General features: G+C 50.2%; 2 protein-coding genes across 2 annotated transcripts in view; one reads left to right on the forward strand and one right to left on the reverse strand.

Moving 5' to 3' along the window:
- LOC308276584 (caspase-14-like) overlaps positions 1 to 4,386 on the forward strand; it is a gene marked incomplete at both ends in the record, with an annotated part of 17,451 nt that extends 13,065 nt beyond the window's left edge. The window contains 6 exons of the mRNA XM_080715408.1: positions 36 to 105; positions 1,705 to 1,854; positions 1,947 to 2,172; positions 2,502 to 2,618; positions 2,738 to 2,841; positions 4,282 to 4,386. Of these exons, the coding sequence (XP_080571534.1) occupies positions 36 to 105; positions 1,705 to 1,854; positions 1,947 to 2,172; positions 2,502 to 2,618; positions 2,738 to 2,841; positions 4,282 to 4,386 (772 nt within the window). The remainder of the gene's footprint in view (positions 1 to 35; positions 106 to 1,704; positions 1,855 to 1,946; positions 2,173 to 2,501; positions 2,619 to 2,737; positions 2,842 to 4,281) is intronic.
- A 7,275-nt stretch (positions 4,387 to 11,661) lies between these two features.
- On the reverse strand, positions 11,662 to 21,208 carry LOC308276585 (caspase-14-like; the record flags this gene model as incomplete). The annotated part of the gene is made up of 9 exons (XM_080715409.1): positions 11,662 to 11,766; positions 13,121 to 13,224; positions 13,344 to 13,460; positions 13,790 to 14,015; positions 14,108 to 14,257; positions 16,100 to 16,169; positions 19,473 to 19,689; positions 19,848 to 19,995; positions 21,179 to 21,208. 9 exons carry the CDS (start codon positions 21,206 to 21,208, stop codon positions 11,662 to 11,664), a joined length of 1,167 nt encoding a protein of 388 aa, XP_080571535.1.
- Positions 21,209 to 21,474: the final 266 nt, after the last annotated feature.

The raw sequence follows: 21,474 nt of genomic DNA on the forward strand, positions 1-21,474 counted from the left end.
TGGAGACCTTTAACCTATCTTCTCTTGGCCCCCAGGACCAGCAAGACCTACAGAGAGCCCCTCAGAATGGAAGAAGAGAAGGTCCATCCTAAGCCTCTGAAGGAGGTGGGCAATTGGAAGGGAGGCAAGGAGATGGGAGGAGGGAGGCCAGGAACTCAATGTCCAGAAAGAGAACAGACATGGCAAAACCATGACTTAGGCTCTGAGCTAGAGGATACTTTGTGATCTTCTGGAAGACAAAAAATAGACTCCCAGATGGAGTCTGAACCGGAGAGGAGGGAGAGAGTCCACTGTATCGTCTCCACAGACCAAGCTGGAATCACCGTAGCACTCCGCGCCCTGCTTCTCTTCTTTTTTAAATGTGTACTTTTCTTGGTGCATTGTAATCACACATCATGCTGAGGTGTCCAGTGATACAAAATGGCATGCACACCGCACATGGGCGTTCCCTCTGAGTCCTCCCTGCTCTCCACCCCTCCCTCACCATGAGGTCAGAGGTTGGTGAGACCGGCAGCGCCGCCTTCATCTGTGGACTTAGCATTAGGAACCGTGTCTTCCTCAAGTCTCCTTTGCCCTCCCTACCCCAGTCCCTTCCACTCGTCCAGGGGTCTCTCTGCTCGTTAATCTGAAGTCCCTTTTCTTTCCCGTCTTTTCTCTAGCTCCAACTTTGAGGGAAAACAAGGGAGACCCCATTCTTCTTCTTCCTCCAGGGAAATAAGATGGGATCTCAGTATAGGCTTCTGCACTTCTTAGACCTCTACAAGTTAGGAAGTAGTGGGTGAATGCTTTGACATCTCGGGAAGATGGAGACCAGGCAGAGCCACAAAACGTGACCCCAGAAGGGATTTTCAAATCACACACACACACACACACACACACACACACACACACACACACCCCTGTGTTGGGACACAGATGCTCAGAGAAGAACAGCGACATATCTAAGGGGTCTTGCTGAAAGAGATCTAGTTTGGGTTTGCAGATCTGGCCAAGAAACACCGTGGATGAGCCGGGCTTGGAGCCGCCTTTCATTCCAGTCCTTGGGAAGCAAAGTTGGCAGGATCGCAAGTTAGAGGCCAGCCTCAGCAACTTAGGAAGACCTTCAGCAACTTAGCTGAATTCTGCTTTAAAATAATAAATTAGAAGGGGTGGAGGTGTCGTTAAGAGCGTGAGCATTCTCCTGGGTTTAATCCCAGCATCACATACAAGCAAATATAGAGGCTACCCAGTTGAAGAGCGATTTCACATCAGTGACAACTAATTTCGTAGTATAATTCTATCCTGCGCTAGAATTCTGTCCCCTAGGATAGAATTCAATCCTGGGGTATACTTCTACAAAATATCACTTGTTCTTTTTATGTAAAATCTGAATGTCAACAGGAACCTCCTATTTTACACGGTCACCCTAACCCTTGACCTCTTTGTGAGCGTTTCGAGCTTTTGCTGTTGTTGTTGTTATGTGGTAGTGAAGTTTGAACCCAGGGACATTCGACCCTTCAGCTGCCCTCAGCTCTTCTTTACTTTTTGTTTTGAAACAGGCTCTCACTAGGTTGCTGAGACTCCTGCTGCCTTGCTGCGGCTGGCCTGGATCCCGAGACCCTCCTGTCTCAGCCTCCCAAGTCCTGGGATCACAAGCCTGCGCCACCACGCCCGGCTCTCCTTGACTTCTTTGACCTTGGTGGTCTTTGTCATGTCTCGGCCCAGGAGTCGTATGATATGTCAGGCGCCCGGCTGGCCCTGACGCTGTGTGTCACCAAAGCCCGGGAAGGCTCGGGAGCAGACCTGGAAGCTGTAGAATTCATGTTCAGACAGCTGGGATTTAAAAACACCATGAAGAAAGACCCCACTGCCCAGGTACCCGGCTTTCATTTCCAGATCAGAAGGACGGGGCCACCCGGGGGCTCTGGGGCCTCCTCTGAGCCTGGTCACTCCTCTCCCCACCCTAGCAATTCCTGGATGAGTTGGAAACATTCCAGCAGGTCATAGACAACTGGAAAGGCCCGGTCAGCTGCGCCTTCGTGGTCCTCATGGCTCACGGGGAAGAGGGCCTCCTCCAGGGAGAAGATGGTCGGATGGTCCGGCTGGAGGACCTCTTTGAAGCCCTGAACAACAAGAACTGCCAGGCCTTGAGGGCCAAGCCCAAAGTGTACATCATACAGGCCTGTCGCGGAGGTGAGGACCGAGGCCAGCACCCCTGTGCTGGGTACACCTGTCCTCCCAGGATTTGGGAGGCTGAGATAGGAGGATAGCGGGTTGGAGGTCAGCCTCAGCAACCTAACAAGACCCTCATTAAAACCGCAAGACTGTGTTTCAAAATAAACATAATAATAAGGGCTGAGGGTGTAGCTTGAAGGTAGAATGCCCCGGGCTTCAGCCTTGGTTCAGACAAGAACAGAGTGGACATTGCGACGGCAGCTCCAGAGACGCATCTGCGTCCTGGGCTCTGACAGCGCCGCCTGGCCTTGCCTTCTCCCCTCCACCGCTGTGTCCTCCCCTCTCAGAACACAGAGACCCTGGTGAGAGAGTGGGCGGCGGGGATGAGGTCCTGATGGCCAAGGACGGCCCCGAGACCGTCCCGACCTACACGGACGCCCTCCAGGTCTACGCCACGGTGGAGGGTAAGAGCTCCCACGGCCCACTGCTGCCTCTGCGCCCTCCTGGCCTCCAACCTCCACAGGACCCGCCAGGCCCTGTGCCGCCCTCGGGATGCCCGAACCCGCCTCTCCCCAATCCTCAGGGTACGTCGCCTACAGGCACGACACAAAGGGCTCCTACTTCATCCAGACCTTGGCAGATGTGTTCACCAAGAAGAAAGGACCCGTTCTGGAGCTTCTGAGTGAGGTAAGTGCCCGAGGGCCTGGCATTTGAAGACCCACCCACGTCCTGTTCTCCTACCCCAAGCCCGAGCTTGGAAACCAGGATGTCAAGGAGGATGTCTGTCTCTGGGCCACAAATTTCCCAAAGCGCAGGGCATGGGAGGCACTTGAAGTGAAATACGAGCTGGGTGTGTCTGTGCAGGTTTATCATCCTAGGACTTAGGAGGCTGAGACAAAGGATCCCAGGTGCCAGGCCAGCCTCAGCCACTTAGCGAGGGAGACCCTGTTTCAAAATATAGACGGGCTGGCCGGGCGTGGTGGCGCACGCTTGTAATCCCCGCGCTTGGGAGGCTGAGACAGGAGGATCGCATAGGTGCGAAGCCAGCCTCAGCTACTTAGTGAGGCTCTCAGCAACTTTGTGAGACTTTTTCCAAATAAAGTATAAAAATAGGTCTGGGAGTATAGCCCGGAGGTAGAACTCTGGGTTCCACCCCCAGTACCACCAACACACACACACACACACACACACACACACACACACACACACACACAAGGGCTGGAGATGTAGCTCAGAGATATCAATCCCCAGGAGAAATAAATAAATAAATAAATAAATAAATAAATAGGGCTGGGGTGTAGGGCAGTAATAGGGCATCCCTGTGTCCTATCCCAACATCATGAATATACATGCATGCATGCATACATAATACATACATAAAACAAAGATGAACTTCTGCAAACAAGTCCTTCATGTTTAGACAATGTTTGGGCATATTTTCCTTCTAATAGTGATGCATTTTTATTGCATTTTAGAATATTTCCATGTGTATATATTAGAATATATGTGTATGTATATGCAAAGTGTCTCGCCAACGATTCCATAGAAACTAGGACATAAAAGAAGACAGTAAAGGTCTCTAGGGCCAGTCATGGTGGCATAAGCCTATATGATCCCAGTGCTTGAAAGGCTGTGACAGGAGGATGACAGGTTTGAGGCCAGCTTCAGCAATCCGGGGACTGTTTCAAAAATAAAAAATAGCCGGGCGTGGTGGCGCACGCTTGTAATCCCCGCGCTTGGGAGGCGGAGACAGGAGGATCGCACGGGTTCGAAGCCAGCCTCAGCTTAGTGAGGCTCTCAGCAACTTAGTGAGACCCTGTTTCCAAATAAAATATAAAATAGGTCTGGGAGTATAGCCCGGAGGTAGAAAGCCCCTGGGTTCCACCCCTAGTACCACCAAAAAAATAAAAAAAATTAAAAATTAAAAATTAAATAAAAAGGGCTGGGAGTGTGGCTCAGAGGTAAGATGCCCTTGGTTCAATCCTCAGTACAAAAAACCACAACAAAAGGCTCTTGGCACATGGGTCCCCACCTGCCCTGCCTCTAACCTTCTCCCCATAAGCCCGTTGCGTCCACCTCCCTCAGTGTGGTCCTGGCCTCCCAAGCTGACCACACCTGTTGCTGCAGGTGACCCGGCGAATGGCAGAAGCTGAGTTGCCTCAGGAAGGGAAACCGAGGAAAGTGAACCCCCAAATCCAAAGCACCCTCCGGAAACGGCTCTATCTGCAATAGAAGTAGAAAAGCTGGAGATGCTCTCCCAGCCTCCCCCTCTTCCCGCTGCCCCCCCACCTTGCAAAGCCATTTCTTTTGGGAAATAGAAAGCCTATTGGGAAATTGAAATCCTGCTCTCTGACCCAGGATGAAACGCTGGGAATGACAGTTTCTGGAAAGCAGGGGGAAATCTGCTGAATACTGAAATACTAAGTGCTTAAGAAAACTGTGACAGGAATCAGAAATAGTAAGCATTTAAAACATGGCGGTCAATCTTTGGAAGAATGGGTTGGGATCTGGGGTCTCTGCTTAAACCCTGCCTCACTGTGATGTATAATTACAATTGCACCAATAAAAGTATTACGGAAAAGTTACAACGCATATTCAGCCTCTTGAGATCCCCCCTAGATCAGGACCCGCGTCCTGCTCCCAGGCTCCCGCGCTCTCTTCTCTCTCTTCCCGTCTCCTTCACTTTTCTGTGCCGCTCACATCAGCCTTCTTCTCCCCCAGAAACAGAGTTTTCCCACATCAGATCCCTCTGCCCAGACCACGCCTCACCCCATGTTTAACCATCTGCTTTCTCCTTGGTGATGCGGATGGAGCCCAGGGTGGGGGCGCGCTGTGCGAGCTGCGCCATGCCCCGGCTCAGTCACACGCTTACCTCTCGGATGACTGCTCAAACTTTTATTTCCTTCAGGGAGGACCAAGGTTTCGTTATTTTTTTTTCTTTGCAATTTTTACTTCATACCCCAAATTATATTTTTAAGTTAAATATTGATATATTCTTGATATAATTGTAAATGTAGTAGAGTCATTAATATCGACTATCACATTAGTGAAAGTAGCATTTGGTTTTAATCAAGTATATAAAATGAATTGATTTATAAATTGATTGCTATGGTTATGGTTAATTGCTTTGTCAATTTATCGTTGGTTCATTACTAAGGTGTTTTACCGTCAATATTAATCACCATATTGTTTATATTAAGTAAATGCTAATTATATTTCAATGTAATTCTATAGTAATTCCATTAGTCTATTTATTATCAGTATAACAAAATGAATTCAAATGATAAAAATAATATAAATAAACAAAATAAAATACTGTCTTCAGCTATGTGACTATACTTCTAAATCCTCTACTTGATGGCTCCCAGACTAAACTTCTGTCATCATAAACCGGTGGGTTTGGGGATGATTTGTTACTGCAGCATAACCTAGCCTAGGCTGACAGATACACCTCCAGACAAAGCTGAAGCAGAGAGATCAGGTTAAAGTACACATTTTAAGCCAGGTGAGGTGGTGCATGCTCATCATCCCTGTACGTGGGAGGCTGAGACAGGAGGATCACACATTCAAGGCCAGCTTCACTAACTTAGAGAGACCTTGTTTCAAAATAAAAAATAAGAGGTCTGTGGGTGTAGCTTGGAGGTGGAATACCTTGGGTTAAATCCCCAGCACACACAAACTAAAGTAAGTGGGGAGTTTTTTCTCCCGCAAACTCTACAGCCCTCGTCGAACAGTGAGCGAAGACGAGACAAACCCAGATGGGGAAGGACTCTGTGCCAAGTGCCCAGGCAGTACCCGTCACGACTCTCGCGGTCAGGGAAGGACAGGGGCACTGTCCCGGCGGGGGGCTGCCCTGGGCTATCCAGGATGTGATCTTGGAGCCGGAAAACGACATCTGTGAGGCTGAGACAGGAGGACTGCAGGTTGCAGGCCAGCCTCAGCAACTTGGCAAGGCTCAGTTTCAAATAATAATAATAAAAAAAAAAAACCCAAAAGGGTTGGGGTGTGGCTCAGAGGTAGAATGCCCTGGATTCAATTCCCAATGACCAAACGCCAAGCCTATTATTGGTGTTACTGTAGTACACGGGGCGGGCGGGGCTCGCTGTGCCGTCGTCCCACACGCACAGGCACACGTGGGTCTCCTTCCTGCCCTCCGTCCCGCCGTCCCTCCCCTCTCAGCCCCTCCCACTTTCGACTGCTGCCCCCCATCATCTGAAGTCCCTTCCTTTCCTACTCTCTCCACTAAGCAGCTGAGGCTGTCCACGAACCGAGATCCTCCTGTCTCAGCCTCATGAATGCTGGGATTACAAGCGTGAGCCACCACACCCGGCTCCCAGCCCTATTTTTTATTTTGAAACAGGGTCTCCCTAAGTTGTGGAGAGCCTCACTAAGTAGCTGATTCCGGCAGAAAACCTGTGATCCTCCTGTCTCAGCCTCCCAAGTACTGGGATTACAAGTGTGTGCCACCATACCCGGTTAATAGTATTTTTTTTTTTTTTTGAGGGTCTGGGGATGGAACCCAAGGGCATTTGACCTCTGAGTTACACCCCTGCCTTTTTTTATTTTTATTTTTTATTTTGAAACAGGGTCTTACTAAGTTGCAGTGGGCCTCACTAAGTAGCTGAGGCTGTCTGCAAACTGGTCTCTTTAGAATCTGCTGACATTGGCGTGGGAGGGAGAGCACATGTGCCATCCTCTTTTCAAACCACAGGGTCCAGACTGTTGGCCTGTCCCCAGGGTCTCCCTGTTGGGCACACTCATTGTGCACATAGCCACACCAGGGTGGGTCTCTTTCTCTTTCTCTTTCTTTCTCTTTTTATGGTGCTTTGGATTGAACCCAGGGGCATTCTACTTCTTAGCTACACCCCCAGCCCTTCTTAGTTTTTATTTTTTAACTTTTTAATTTTTAATTTTTGGCGGTACTGGGGTTCCTGGAAGCCCTTCTACCTCCGGGCTACACTCCCAGACCTATTTTTACATTTTCATTTTGGAAACAGGGTCTCCTAAGCCAGCGAGGCTGGCTTCGAACCTGCGCGATCCTCCTGTCTCTGCCTCCCAAGCGCGGGATTACAAGCGTGCACCACCACGCCCGGCCTTAGTTTTTATTTTGAAACAGGGTCTCACTAAGTTGCCCATGTTGGCCTGGAACCTGCGAACCTCCTGCCTCAGCCTAAGAGTCACTGGGATGACAGGTGTGCACTTGGCCGGGCTGGGTTTTGAGTAGACTTGACTGGAGCTCTGTGGTTTCTCCCTGGGCTTTCTCTACTTCATAAGGCATAATCTCCACTCAACCGTCAATGGAAATAAAAATGAATATGTAAATGAACGAATAGGCGGCCCTGAAATTAAATGTTTCTACTTAAAAATGGAAGCTGGGGAAGCCGGGCGTCGTGGTGCACACTTGTAACCCCAAGAGTAGAGACTGGGATTGTAACCTGCTTGGGAGGCTGGGACAGGAGGATCTGGGTTCACTACCAGCCTCAGTTACTTAGTGACGCCTTGTTTTAAAATAAAGGATAAAGCTGGGTGTGGTGTTTGGGAGGCAGAAACAGGAGGATCACACAGGTTCGATCAAACAGGACCCTGTTTCCAAATAAAAATATAAAATAGATTTGGGAGTGTAGCCCGGAGGTAGAAGGGTTCCTCAAAAAAAAAAAAAAAAAAAAAAAAAAAAAGATGCCGGGCGTGGATACGCACGCTTGTAATCCCTGCGCTTGGGAGGCAGAGACAGGAGGTACTGGGGTTCCTGGAAGCCCCTCTACCTCCGGGCTACACTCCCAGACCTATTTTATATATTTTTTAAATTTGGAAACAGGGCCTCCTAAGCCAGCGCGCACGGCTGGCTGCGAACCAGCGTGATCCTCCTGTCTCTGCCTCCCAAGTGCGGGGATTACAAGTGTGCGCCACCACGCCCGGCTAATTCTTTATTTTGAAACGGGGTCTCACTAAGTTGCCGAGAGCCTCACTAAGTAGCTGAGGCTGGCTGCAAACATTCAATCTTCCTGTCTCAGCCTCCCTAGTACCTGACTTACAAGCATGCACCACCACACCCGGCTCTGCCTAACGCAATTTAAATGCTATGCCTCCTCCGGACCCCGTGGGCACCTATACCCCAGGTACCGGCAGAGCCCACTCCCATGCTTTCCATCCCGGCTTCGTCCCGTGGTCCGGCTAGCTGTCCCTTCTCTGGGGAATGGCCGGCGGGTCTCCAGCCCAGCGCAGGAACCTCCCCCTTCTCAGTCAGTCACGGGTTCTGCTTCTAAGGAGCCTGGCCCAGCCCTCCATCCACTACACGGCCCCTCCCTGGACTGTCCCAGGGCCTCAGTACAGCCCCTTCGCCCTCGGCCCACCCCGAGGACAGAGAGATGCGAGCGCGAGGGTCCGGGAAAGGGGTCTGGGGCCCACGCCCGCGCCCGCTGCCTTCTCAGAGTGCCCCAGAGGCTGCGCGGGGAGTCAGCGCGACCCCTCCACCCCTCATCCTAGGAACAAATAAACATGACCTTGGGACTTATGGGGGAACCATCCACGGGGCACCAAGTTCAGTCAGGAGATGGACGTCACCCGCGGCCTCATCAAGGTGGGGCTCGGAGGCACCGCGGCTGGGGTGGGGGTGCAGGAGGTGGGGCCTCAGCGTCGGGCCCCCTGCACCCAGTCTAGGGTCCCCTGTTAAAAAGTTGCCTGGAGAGCCAAGCATGGTGGTGCACGCTTGTAATCCCGGAACTTGGGAGGCTGAGACAGGAGGATCGCAGTTCAAGGACAGCCTCACTAAGTGAGGCCCTGCTCTTATGCAAGTGCCAGGTGAGATCCGCACCAGGGGCCCCCTTTACCCCCAGCCCCGCCGCCCCGGCCCCTCCACCTCGGTGCCCGCCGCCACCAGGAGGCTCCCGCGAGCACCTGCGCCACAGGCCCGCAGCGGCCTCCTCCCTCCACTTGCAGGCGCTCCGGGTCCCAGGCCGTCCCCACCCGCACGTGGGCTGCGAGCAGGCGCAGCGCCTGGTCAGCGACTGGGACCCGCGCGCCCCGCCGCGCCCGCCCGGACCCCCGCAGAAATGTAAATAAAGTTATATTTGGAAGATTAGCCACCTGCCGCCTGTCAGTCACCGCCCTACCGCTCCCATGGGCCCTTTATCCTGGGAGGGAGCAGGATAGATCTGGGCGCCAGGCTGTAGGGACTCCAATTCCGCCCCCACGGCCCTCCCCAAGCGTTTCAAGCTGGTATCCCCGTGTTCTGCATCTGTGGGTTCAGCCAGCCTCCGATCAAAAATATTCAGAGAAATAACTGCCTCGGTACCGAACATGTATAGACACTATCTCTTCCTCATTCCCAAAACAATAGGGCATATCAACTATTTACATTGCATTCCCGTCCTTTGTTTCTGCGCTTATGGTTTTTATTTATTTTATTTTTGTACTGGGGGGTGAACTCAGGGTCGTTCTACCTCCAGCCCACACACCCAGCCCTTTTCATTTTTACTTTTTTACTTTGAAACGGGGGCTCACTAAGTGGCCGAAACTGGCCTCGAACCTGCAACCCTCCGGTCTCAGCCTCCCAACTACTGGGATGAGAGGCGCGCGCAGCCTCGCCGGGCTGCAGGTATCATGAGCCACCTGGAATGTCTGAAGCCTGCGGCGGGATGTGGATGTGGAGAGGGTGCAGCATCCAAACCTCAGGCCACTTCTGCAAGGTACCTGGGCACCTGCAGATTGGGGTGGCCGCCGCCACCCCACAGACACCCAAGCGTGCCTGTGTTTCCTACGCACCTGAGCTATGTGCTGGGAACGCTTCTAGAACAAGTCATTTGTGTCCCTGTCTCGTGGAGCTGACCGTGCTTATGGGGAGAGCGACTCACAAATATCGGTATGTTTTTGGCAAAGCCAGCGGTCCCACGGTGCAAATCCCAGCATTTCACAGAGAAGGAAGCCAAGTTCAGGAAGGTTAACGTCATTCGCCCCCAGTTGCCAGGGCTAAAGCACAACTTCAACCCGGGATCCCAGCAAGTTCAGGAAGGTTAACGTCATTCGCCCCCAGATGCCAGGGCTAAAGCACAACTTCAACCCAGGATCCCAGCAAGTTCAGGAAGGTTAACGTCATTCGCCCCCAGATGCCAGGGCTAAAGCGAAACTTCAACCCGGGATCCCAGCAAGTTCAGGAAGGTTAACGTCATTCGCCCCCAGTTGCCAGGGCTAAAGCACAACTTCAACCCGGGATCCCAGCAAGTTCAGGAAGGTTAACGTCATTCGCCCCCAGATGCCAGGGCTAAAGCGAAACTTCAACCCGGGATCCCAGCAAGTTCAGGAAGGTTAACGTCATTCGCCCCCAGATGCCAGGGCTAAAGCACAACTTCAACCCGGGATCCCAGCAAGTTCAGGAAGGTTAACGTCATTCGCCCCCAGATGCCAGGGCTAAAGCACAACTTCAACCCGGGATCCCAGCAAGTTCAGGAAGGTTAACGTCATTCGCCCCCAGATGCCAGGGCTAAAGCGAAACTTCAACCCGGGATCCCAGCAAGTTCAGGAAGGTTAACGTCATTCGCCCCCAGATGCCAGGGCTAAAGCACAACTTCAACCCGGGATCCCAGCACCCAGGTCCAGCCACTCACCCTGAACACCCACCAGAAAAGGTCCTGGTGAGCCAGTAATCCCAGTGCTTGGGAGGCTGAGACAGGAGGATCGCAGCTTCAAGGACGGCCTCAGCAATTTAGGGAGACTCTCAACAACCCAGTGAGACCCTGTTTCTAAACAAATTAAAAAGGGCTGGAGGTATGTAGCTTGGAGCAGAATGTGGATCTGGGTTCAATATCCAGCAAACACACACGCACACACACACACACACACACACACACACACACACACACACACTGGGTGAATTGTTTTTGTTATTGGGGGAGGGATACTGGAGCTGAACCGAAGGACATTCCACCTCTGTGGTATACTTTTAGCCCTTTTTATTTTTTGTTTAGGAACAGGGCTTCTTTAGGTTGCTGAGAGGTTTCTTAAGTTACTGAGGCTGATCTCAAACTTATGATGCCCCTGTCTCAGCCTCCCAATTACTGGGATGCCAGGTGTGCACTACCGCACATGGCTTATCATGTGTATCTCATGACCAGGTTCCTCTACTTTAACCTTGTCTGGTGGTGTATCAGTCAGACGAGTCTAGGTTATGCTTAGTAACAAATAAGCCCAAAGCCTGCTGGTGTATGATGACAGCTTAGTCTGGGAACTGTCAAGTAGATGAACCAGATTTATTCACAAAGCTGAAGAAATAATTTTATTTTGTTTATTATGTTAACTGAGGAAAGCTTTCAGCCTGAGGAGGTGATGACTACGTCACCATCATGCTTTGGCTGACTGGCTCCAAGAAGGACATGGCTGAGGGTTGTAATGAACGATGGACCAGGCACCATCTAGCCACAGGGAGAGGAGGTTTCAAGGGGTCACAACAGCACCCCTAGAGATCTGTGCGTGGCAGAGCCCTTGAAGGAGAGCGTCTCCCTGCCTTTTCTACTTCTATTGCAGATAGAGCTGTTTCCGGAGGGTGCTTTGGATTTCGGGGTTCACTTTCCTCGGTTTCCCTTCCTGAATCAACTCTGCTTCTGCCATTCGCCGGGTCACCTGCAGCAACAGGTGTGGTCAGCCTCGGGGGCTGGGACCACACGGGGTGGGGAGTGGGCTCGGCGGGCAGTGGGAGAAGGGTAGAGACAGGGCAGGTGGGGACACATGTCCCAAGAAGCTTTTCTGATTGTTGTTTTTTGTACCGTGCATTGAAGTGAGGGGCGTCCTACCTCTGAGCCTCACTCCCAGACCTTTTTATGTTTTGTTCTTAAAACAGTCTCCCTGGATTGCTGAGCCTGGCCTCAAATCTGTGATCCTCCTGTCTTAGCCATCTCAGTACCTGCCCAAGAGACCTTTATTGTATTCTTTTACATCATAGTTTCTATAGAATTATTGTTTGGGCATTTTTCACACACACACATATATATATTCTAATACATACAATTGTAAATATTCTAATCTGCAATAAAATACATCACCAGGAGAAAAAACTTTGCCCAAACATTGGTTAGACATGAAGGGCATGTTTGCAGAAGTTGGTCACATATACATATACATACATAAACACATACATACACACATACATACACACATATATATATATATATATATTTGGTGCTGGGGATGGAACCCAGGGGCATTCTACCTCTGAGCTACACCCCCAGCCCTAGTTTTTATTCTTTATTTTGAAATAGGGTCTCAATGAGTTGCAAAGGGTCTCACTAAGTACTGAGGCTGTCCGCGAACCACGATCTCCGCTATCCTCCCAAATGCTAGGATTACAAGTGTGCGCCACCACGCCTGGCTTACATACATATATATTTTGGTAGCGGAGATTGAAGTCAGGGGTCTTCTACCTATGGGCTACTCCCTAGACATATTTTATATTTTGTTTGAAAACAGGGTCTCTGTAAGGTGCTGAGGCCCTCACTAAGTTGCTGAGGCTGGCTTTGAACCTGCTGATCCTCCTGTCTCAGCCTCCCAAGTGCTGGGATTACAACTGAGTGCTGCCATGCCCAGCATGTACTTATCTATGGTCTTAGGATAGAACACAAGAATGCACTACCACTGCCCTACACCCCAGCCCCACTCATTCATTCATTCTTTCATCCATCCATCCATCCATCCTGGAGATTGAACCCAGAAATATTCTACCCGAGCTACATCTCTAGCCCTTTTATATTTTGAAACAGGGTCTCGCTAAGTGGCTGAGGCTGGCTTGGCACCTGTGATCCTCCTGTCTCAGCCTCCCAAGTGCTGGGATTACAGACAAGTGCCTCCCATGCCCTGGGCTTTGGGAAATTTCTGGCCCAGAGACAGACATCCTCCTTGACATCCTGGTTTCCAAGCTCGGGCTTGGGGGAGGGAACAGGAGGAGGGTGGGGCTTCCGATGCCAGGCCCTCTGGCACTCACCTCTGTCAAAAGCTCCAGGATGGGTCCTTTCTTCTTGGTGAACACATCTACCATCGTCTGGATGAAGCAGGAGCCCTCCGTGTCGTGCCTGTAGGCGACGTGCCCTGGAGATTTGGGAGAGGCGGGTTCGGGCATCCCGAGGGCGGCACAGGGCCTGGCGGGTCCCGTGGAGGTTGGAGGCCAGGAGGGCGCAGAGGCAGCAGTGGGCCGTGGGAGCTCTTACCCTCCACCGTGGCGTAGACGTGGAGGGCGTCCGTGTAGGTCGGGACGGTCTCGGGGCCGTCCTTGGCCATCAGGACCTCATCCCCGCCGCCCACTCTCTCACCAGGGTCTCTGTGTTCTGAGAGGGGAGGACACAGCGGTGGAGGGGAGAAGGCAAGGCCAGGCGGCGCTGTCAGAGCCCAGGACGCAGATGCGTCTCTGGAGCTGCCGTCGCAATGTCCACTCTGTTCTTGTCTGAACCAAGGCTGAAGCCCGGGGCATTCTACCTTCAAGCTACACCCTCAGCCCTTATTATTATTTTTATTTTGAAACACAGTCTTGCGGTTTTAATGAGGGTCTTGTTAGGTTGCTGAGGCTGACCTCCAACCCGCCATCCTCCTGTCTCAGCCTCCCAAATCCTGGGAGGACAGGTGTACCCAGCACAGGGGCGCTGGCCTCGGTCCTCACCTCCGCGACAGGCCTGTATGATGTACACTTTGGGCTTGGCCCTCAAGGCCTGGCAGTTCTTGTTGTTCAGGGCTTCAAAGAGGTCCTCCAGCCGGACCATCCGTCCATCTTCTCCCTGGAGGAGGCCCTCTTCCCCGTGAGCCATGAGGACCACGAAGGCGCAGCTGACCGGGCCTTTCCAGTTGTCTATGACCTGCTGGAATGTTTCCACCTCATCCAGGAATTGCTAGGGTGGGGAGAGGAGTGACCAGGCTCAGAGGAGGCCCCAGAGCCCCCGGGTGGCCCCGTCCTTCTGATCTGGAAATGAAAGCCGGGTACCTGGGCAGTGGGGTCTTTCTTCATGGTGTTTTTAAATCCCAGCTGTCTGAACATGAATTCTACAGCTTCCAGGTCTGCTCCCGAGCCTTCCCGGGCTTTGGTGACACACAGCGTCAGGGCCAGCCGGGCGCCTGACATATCATACGACTCCTGGGCCGAGACATGACAAAGACCACCAAGGTCAAAGAAGTCAAGGAGAGCCGGGCGTGGTGGCGCAGGCTTGTGATCCCAGGACTTGGGAGGCTGAGACAGGAGGGTCTCGGGATCCAGGCCAGCCGCAGCAAGGCAGCAGGAGTCTCAGCAACCTAGTGAGAGCCTGTTTCAAAACAAAAAGTAAAGAAGAGCTGAGGGCAGCTGAAGGGTCGAATGCTGCTGGATTAAAACTCCACTACCACATAACAAAACAAAACAAAACAAAAAACGAACAACCCAAACAAAATCTCATGAAGAAGGCTGAAGGTTAGTCAAAGAGGTCTGGGGTTAGGGTTACCCAGTAAAATGCCAGATTCCTAGCTTTTTCTCAGATTTTACATAAAAAGAATAAAGGAGACTTTTATAGAGGCATATCCCAGTATCGCACAGGATAGAATTATTTATTTATTTATTTATTTATTATTTATTTATTTATTTATTGGGGTGGTATTGGGGATGGAACCCTTCTACCTCTGGACTACACTCTCAGATCTATTTTATATTTTATTTGGAAACAGGGTCTCTTAACCCAGCGAGACTTGCTTCGAACCTGCGCGATCCTCCTGTCTCCGCCTCCCAAGCTCAGGGATGACAAGCGTGCGCCACCGCGCCCGGCTGCTCAGGATAGAATTATACTACAAAATTAGTTGCCATTGTTGTGAAATTCCTATTCAACTGGACAGCCTCTATTTTTTTGCCAGTGTGTGGTTTTGGAGATTGAACCCAGGAGCGTGCTAAACCCTTGAGCTGCCTACATGCCCTTTTAATTTATTATTTTGAAACAGGGTTCAGCTAAATCCCTGAAGATGTTGCTACATTGCCGAGATTGGCCTCGGACTTGCAATGCTCCCGACTTAGCCTCCCAAGTACTGGAATGACAGACATGGCTACTGTGCTTGGATCATCCTCTATGTTTATTTGCAAACCCAAACTGGGCCTGGATCTCTTTCATCCAGACCCCTTGGATACATTGTTGCTGCTCTCGAGCTTCTGTTTCCCAACACAGATGTGTGTGTGTGTGTGTGTGTGTGTGTGTGTGTGTGTGTGTGTGATTTGAAAATCCCTTCTGGGGTCACGTTTTGTGGCTCTGCCTGGTCTCCATCTTCCCGAGATGTCAAAGCATTCACCCACTACTTCCTAACTTGTAGAGGTCTAAGAAGTGCAGAAGCCTATACTGAGATCCCATCTTATTTCCCTGGAGGAAGAAGAAGAATGGGGTCTCCCTTGTTTTCCCTCAAAGTTGGAGCTAGAGAAAAGACGGGAAAGAAAAGGGACTTCAGATTAACGAGCAGAGAGACCCCTGGACGAGTGGAAGGGACTGGGGTAGGGAGGGCAAAGGAGACTTGAGGAAGACACGGTTCCTAATGCTAAGTCCACAGATGAAGGCGGCGCTGCCGGTCTCACCAACCTCTGACCTCATGGTGAGGGAGGGGTGGAGAGCAGGGAGGACTCAGAGGGAACGCCCATGTGCGGTGTGCATGCCATTTTGTATCACTGGACACCTCAGCATGATGTGTGATTACAATGCACCAAGAAAAGTACACATTTAAAAAAGAAGAGAAGCAGGGCGCGGAGTGCTACGGTGATTCCAGCTTGGTCTGTGGAGACGATACAGTGGACTCTCTCCCTTCTCTCCGGTTCAGACTCCATCTGGGAGTCTATTTTTTGTCTTCCAGAAGATCACAAAGTATCCTCTAGCTCAGAGCCTAAGTCATGGTTTTGCCATGTCTGTTCTCTTTCTGGACATTGAGTTCCTGGCCTCCCTCCTCCCATCTCCTTGCCTCCCTTCCAATTGCCCACCTCCTTCAGAGGCTCAGGATGAATCGTCTCTCCTTCCATTCTGAGGGGCTCTCTGTAGGTCTTGCTGGTCCTGGGGGCCAAGAGAAGATAGGTTAAAGGTCTCCAGAGGAAGGTGGCGGAGACCAGGGACAGATTAGCTTGTCTGTCTGGATGTTTTGGTCGGAGTAGAACCTGGATGGTAAAGATGTGGTACAAGGGCAGACCCAGGCAAACTCCAGTGTGCCCTGGCTAGAGGGATGACCTGGTGGTCTTCCACCACCCGTGGGTGTTCCTGGAACCCCTTCTACGCCACTGCCAAGTGCCATCCTCCAGGACCTTCCCTGTATCTCCTTCAGAACACTCCCTTTCCTGTGATGTACCCAGCCTCTTCCCTGAGGGTCCAGGGTTGCTGAGCAGGGTAAGTGACCCATGTCCTCCTCTCTTTTACCCGGGGGAGCACTGGCTGCGGAGGCCCCAGTCAGGGATGCTTCCTTCTTGGGTTTAAAATGAGAAATTTCTGCTGAGTGGTGGCTCATGCCTATTATCTCAGGCATACCTGTCATCTCAGTACTAGGGATGCTGAGACAGGACGATCACAAGCTGGAGGCAAGCTCCAGCAACTTAGTGAGGCCCTCTGTAACTTAGCAAGACCTTGTTTCAAAGTAAAATATAAAAAGGGCTACATGGATGTAACTTAGAGGTATAATGCCCCTGGGTTCAATCCTTATTGCCAAAATAAAAAATAAAAATAAAAAATGAAAAAAGAACTTCCTGGTGATTGCCTTTGTAAGTGGAGTTGGGTGGGACCTCAGAGTAGTTTTGATTTGCATTTCCCTGATGGCTTGTGACTTGAACATTTTTTTCATGAGGTGGGAAGCGCTGCTCTGAGATGATCTGGTGGCTCTCTCATCTAGAGAGGTCAGCCTCTGTCCCCTCTCTGCTCCGGATTGAACACCTGCCACTGGTCTCCTTCCCCTCTCTGAGTCCTGATCTGCTCTCTGGCTAAACAGAAAGACTTGCTGTTTCTCCCTGTTGTCTTGCTGGTGTATCTCATCTTCCTTAGCCCAGATGCATCCTTATGAGTCAGAACCATTTCCTGATGATTTTCATGGCCCAGTATCTGACATGCCTTCCTCCTCATCCATCTACCCACCCTCACTTGTCCATTGATCCATCCAGCCATCTACCTATCTCTGCATCCATAAATCCATGTACCTGTGCATCATTTTGTAATCCATCCACCCCACCATCTATCTATACATCCACTCAAGCACATATGCAACCATGTGTGCATCCATCCAAATACCCACTTGTCCATCACTCATGAATTATACACTCACTTATTCATCCATCCACCTACCCACCCTCTTATCGATTGATCAATCGATCAATACATCCATCCATCCATCCACCTATCCATCCATCCATCCATCCATCCATCCATCCACCCATCTATCCATCCACCTATCCATCCATCCATCAATCCACCCATCTATTCATCCATCCATCCATCCACCCATCTATCTATCCATCCATCCACCCATCCATCCACCCATCCAACATCCATCCATCCACCCACCCACTCATCTGCTCACCCAGTCACTCATCCATTGTTCCATGCATCTATCTACTCATCTCTTTATTCATCAACTCTCCACCCATGCATTGTTCCATCCATTCATCCATCCATTAATTAGTTAATTAATTCATTAATTCAAATACTTATTTATACAGCACTCATGAACTACATATCCACCTATCCACCCCCACCCACCAACCCATTAATCCACCCATCCACCCACCCACCTGTCCATCTATCCATCCATTGATCCATCCATTCACTGATCCATCCATCCATCCATCCATCCATCCATCCATCTATCCATCCATTGATCCATCCATTCACTGATCCATCCATCCATCCATCCATCCATCCATCCATCCATCCATCCACTTATCCAGCTAACCATCCATTCATCACCCACTAACCATACATCTACCCATTCACTCACCCACTATCCACCTATCATCGGTCTGTCCATCCATCATCCATCTATCCATCCACTGATACACACACACAGTGAGGAAAGAGAATCCAGATGTTGTGCAGGAGAAAGTGGAAGGAGGGAGGTTCTGAAACTGGATGAACCAGAACTCAGTTGTGCTGTGGCGGGGATTGGTCTCCCAGCTGCTAGCTCTGAGGCACCTCCCGCCCTCTCTCTCGCTCAGCTTTCCTACTGGAAATGGAAGGACCTGGAAGGGCACTGGGGTCTAGCAGCAGTGGCAAAGGAAGGTAGGCTTTAAGATCCCGTGAGCTTTCTGGACTTCGCTGTTCCCTGCTCCAGATCCCCACGGCTCTGCCCGTCCAGGCTTGTAATACAGCAGCGCTAAAGGAAAAAAGAAAGGAAGAAAAAGGCTTGTGTAGTATCACATTAATCATCTCTTTATAGTTTTATACACACACACACAAACACACACACAGCATGATTACCAGAGACACATTTATGGGTAGAAAATAATTTTACAAATATGATTCATACTGTATATGCTATATTGAATCATATTAGATTTCCTTTAATAGAACAAAGAAAATGACGTAAACGTAAGATGGCAGTATTGTTGCTTTTTCGTGATATCAGGACTGCATTGAGGGATACTTAGCCACTGAAATATATCCCTGGTCCTTTTATTTAGGTACTGAGGGTTGAACTCTGGGACATTCTGTTTCCAAGTTACAACACCAGCCTATTTATTTATTTATTTATTTATGTTTTTTTGTAGTACTGGGGATTGAACCCAGGAGCATTTTACCTCCAAGTTACACCCCCAGTCCTTTTTATTTTTTTTATTTTAAAACAAGATCTTGCTAAGTTGTTGAGGGTCTCATGAAATTGTTGAGGGTAGCCTCACACGTGAATCCTCCTGTCTCAGCCTCCCAAGCACTGGGATGACAGGCCTATGCCACCATGCAGGGCTCCCACCCCTTTTTATTTTGAGGCAGGGAATCTTTTTGATTCTGAACCTCATGGCTGAATCAGTAGCTCACTTTTCAAGACTAAAGGCCTGATTCCTTTATCTCTGTCTTAATTGGGGCCAAAAGCACAGAGGTATAAGGGAGAATCTGCTGGATAAACAAATGACCCAAGGAAAGCAAGTGGGGACAGATGGATGGATGATTTATTTATTTTTGTGGTGGTGGAGATCTAGCCCAGGGGCTTGTTGCATGCAAAGTCACATGCTCAATTCATGTCCTCAGTTCTGTTTGATCTGATCAGAGCATCCACTCATGAAGTAGAGAGAGATAGAGAGAGAGAGAGAGAGAGAGAGAGAGAGAGAGAGAGAGAGAGAGAGAGAGAGAGAAGGAGAGACTTGTTAGAGGCTGCCCGTCACTCACCCCCTGCAGCAGAGGCGGCTGCTCCCGAAGGCCAGGCCAAGCTCGTCCCTCTTCCTAGCTGCTGTCCCCTCCGGGGCTGGTACCTGGGAGGGGTTTGGCCCCCGTGTGATCTTGGAGAAGGGGTTGACAGTGCGTCTCTCTCTCTTGGTGGCTCCAGCAGCGCAGTAGGCTGCCTCTTTATTGACAGCGAGTTTTTGTCGCTCCAGAAACCTCCTGGCTTAGAGGACACACCCTTGGCATGGAAATATCCTAACGCCCATGGATCCAGTGACGGGCACGGCTCAGCTGAAGGCCCCTGGCTAAGGTGGCAGAGGACAGCCTGCAAAGGAGCCGACCTCAAGCCCGGCCCGCGCCCGGCTCCGCCCAGCCCCTTACCGGTCCGCCCACCATTCTGGGATTGCAGCCTTCCCTCCTTGCACTGCAGAGATAACCCCAACCGCACTCGGGATGAGCTCATCGAGTCCTCGGGGCCTGAGAGGTCAGCGCGGCTGAGCCCATTGTGCAGATGGGGAAACTGAGGTTCCTGCGGGTGGAGGGAACTGGCACAGTTGGCGTTCACCCCAGGGCGTCTGGTCCAGCTGCCCCCCCAACGCTTCCCGGCAGGCTCAGCTTCTGCAGTGGGGGAGTTGAGCCGGGGGTCTACCTCTGAGCTGCACCCCCAGCCCTACTTTGTTTTTGATTTGGAAACAAGGTCTCACCAAGTTACTGAGGGCCTCACTAAGTTCCGCGCTTTGAACCCAGGATCCTCTTGTCTCAGCCTCCCAAGTACTGGGATGGCAAGCATGCACCACCGAGCTGGGTCCTTTCTTCTCTTCTTTATAGCCTTCCTCCTCTAGTCTTTTTGTTATGTTAACAGCATAAAAAAAGACTATACTTTCAGGGATCATTTCTATAGTATGTTAACAGCATAAAAATATTATTGGTATATTATTATTATTATTATTATTATTATTATTATTATTCCAAAGATAGAACCCAGGGGCATTGTACCTCCAAGTACACCCCAACACTAATTTTTAGACTTTTTATTTATTTATTTATTTTTAAATCCCTAATCTAATTTTTATTTATTTTATTTTATTTATTTATTTTTCTTTTTGGTGGTACTGGAGGTGGAACCCAGAGGCTTTCTACCTCCGGGCTACACTCCCAGACCTATTTTATATTTTTTTACTTGGAAACAGGGTCTCTTACGCCAGCGAGGCTGGCTCCGAACCAGCGCCATCCTCCTGTCTCCGCCTCCCAAGCGCAGGGATTACAAGTGTGCACCACCATGCCTGGCCATACCTCTTTTTTAAAATTTCTTTTTGGTATGGGGGTTGAACCCAGGGCTATTCTACGTGTGAATTATACCCCTAGCCCTATTTATTTATTTATTTTGGCTTACAATAGTTTATTTCTTTTTATTTTTTTTAAAGATTTTTTATTGAACATAAATGGTATACATTTAAACTATATTTGGTGCCCTCTCCCCCACCCCGCCCCTGTTGTCCCTTCCCCCCCTCCCACAAATGGTTGTCCAGGGTAACCATGCCATATTCATAATTTTACACATATTTGGATGTAGACCCTCATTAGTCAAGATCAGCCTTCCTCCTCTCCTATCTTTCCATTCAAACTTTGCTGATATTTCCCCTCCATTATCTGGAGTCCCACTGTATCCTCTGTGTTCCCTAGTTTGGGCATATTAGAGGAACCATGTGTACCTTCTCCTTCTGTGTTTGGCCATCAGCCATGTCTCTTACATGTGTGTCTCTTACTGGGCCTTCTAGTCCACTAGTTTGAGTAGGTAAGTGTTTCTCATTTAATGACTAGAGAAAGGAATTTCATAGATTCCTGAAATCCACTGGAATCTCATTGAAACTGTCCCGGACATCAGGATTTTTTTCTTGGTTCTGGGAATTGAACCCAGGGACATTTTACTGCCAAGCTATACCCCCAGGCCTATTTTATCTTATTTTGAAACAGGGCCTAAACTGCTGAGGCTGGCTTTGAACCTGCA

This window comes from Muscardinus avellanarius, assembly GCF_963383645.1.
Source record: "Muscardinus avellanarius genome assembly, chromosome: 18".
Classification (NCBI taxonomy): Eukaryota; Metazoa; Chordata; class Mammalia; order Rodentia; family Gliridae; genus Muscardinus; species Muscardinus avellanarius.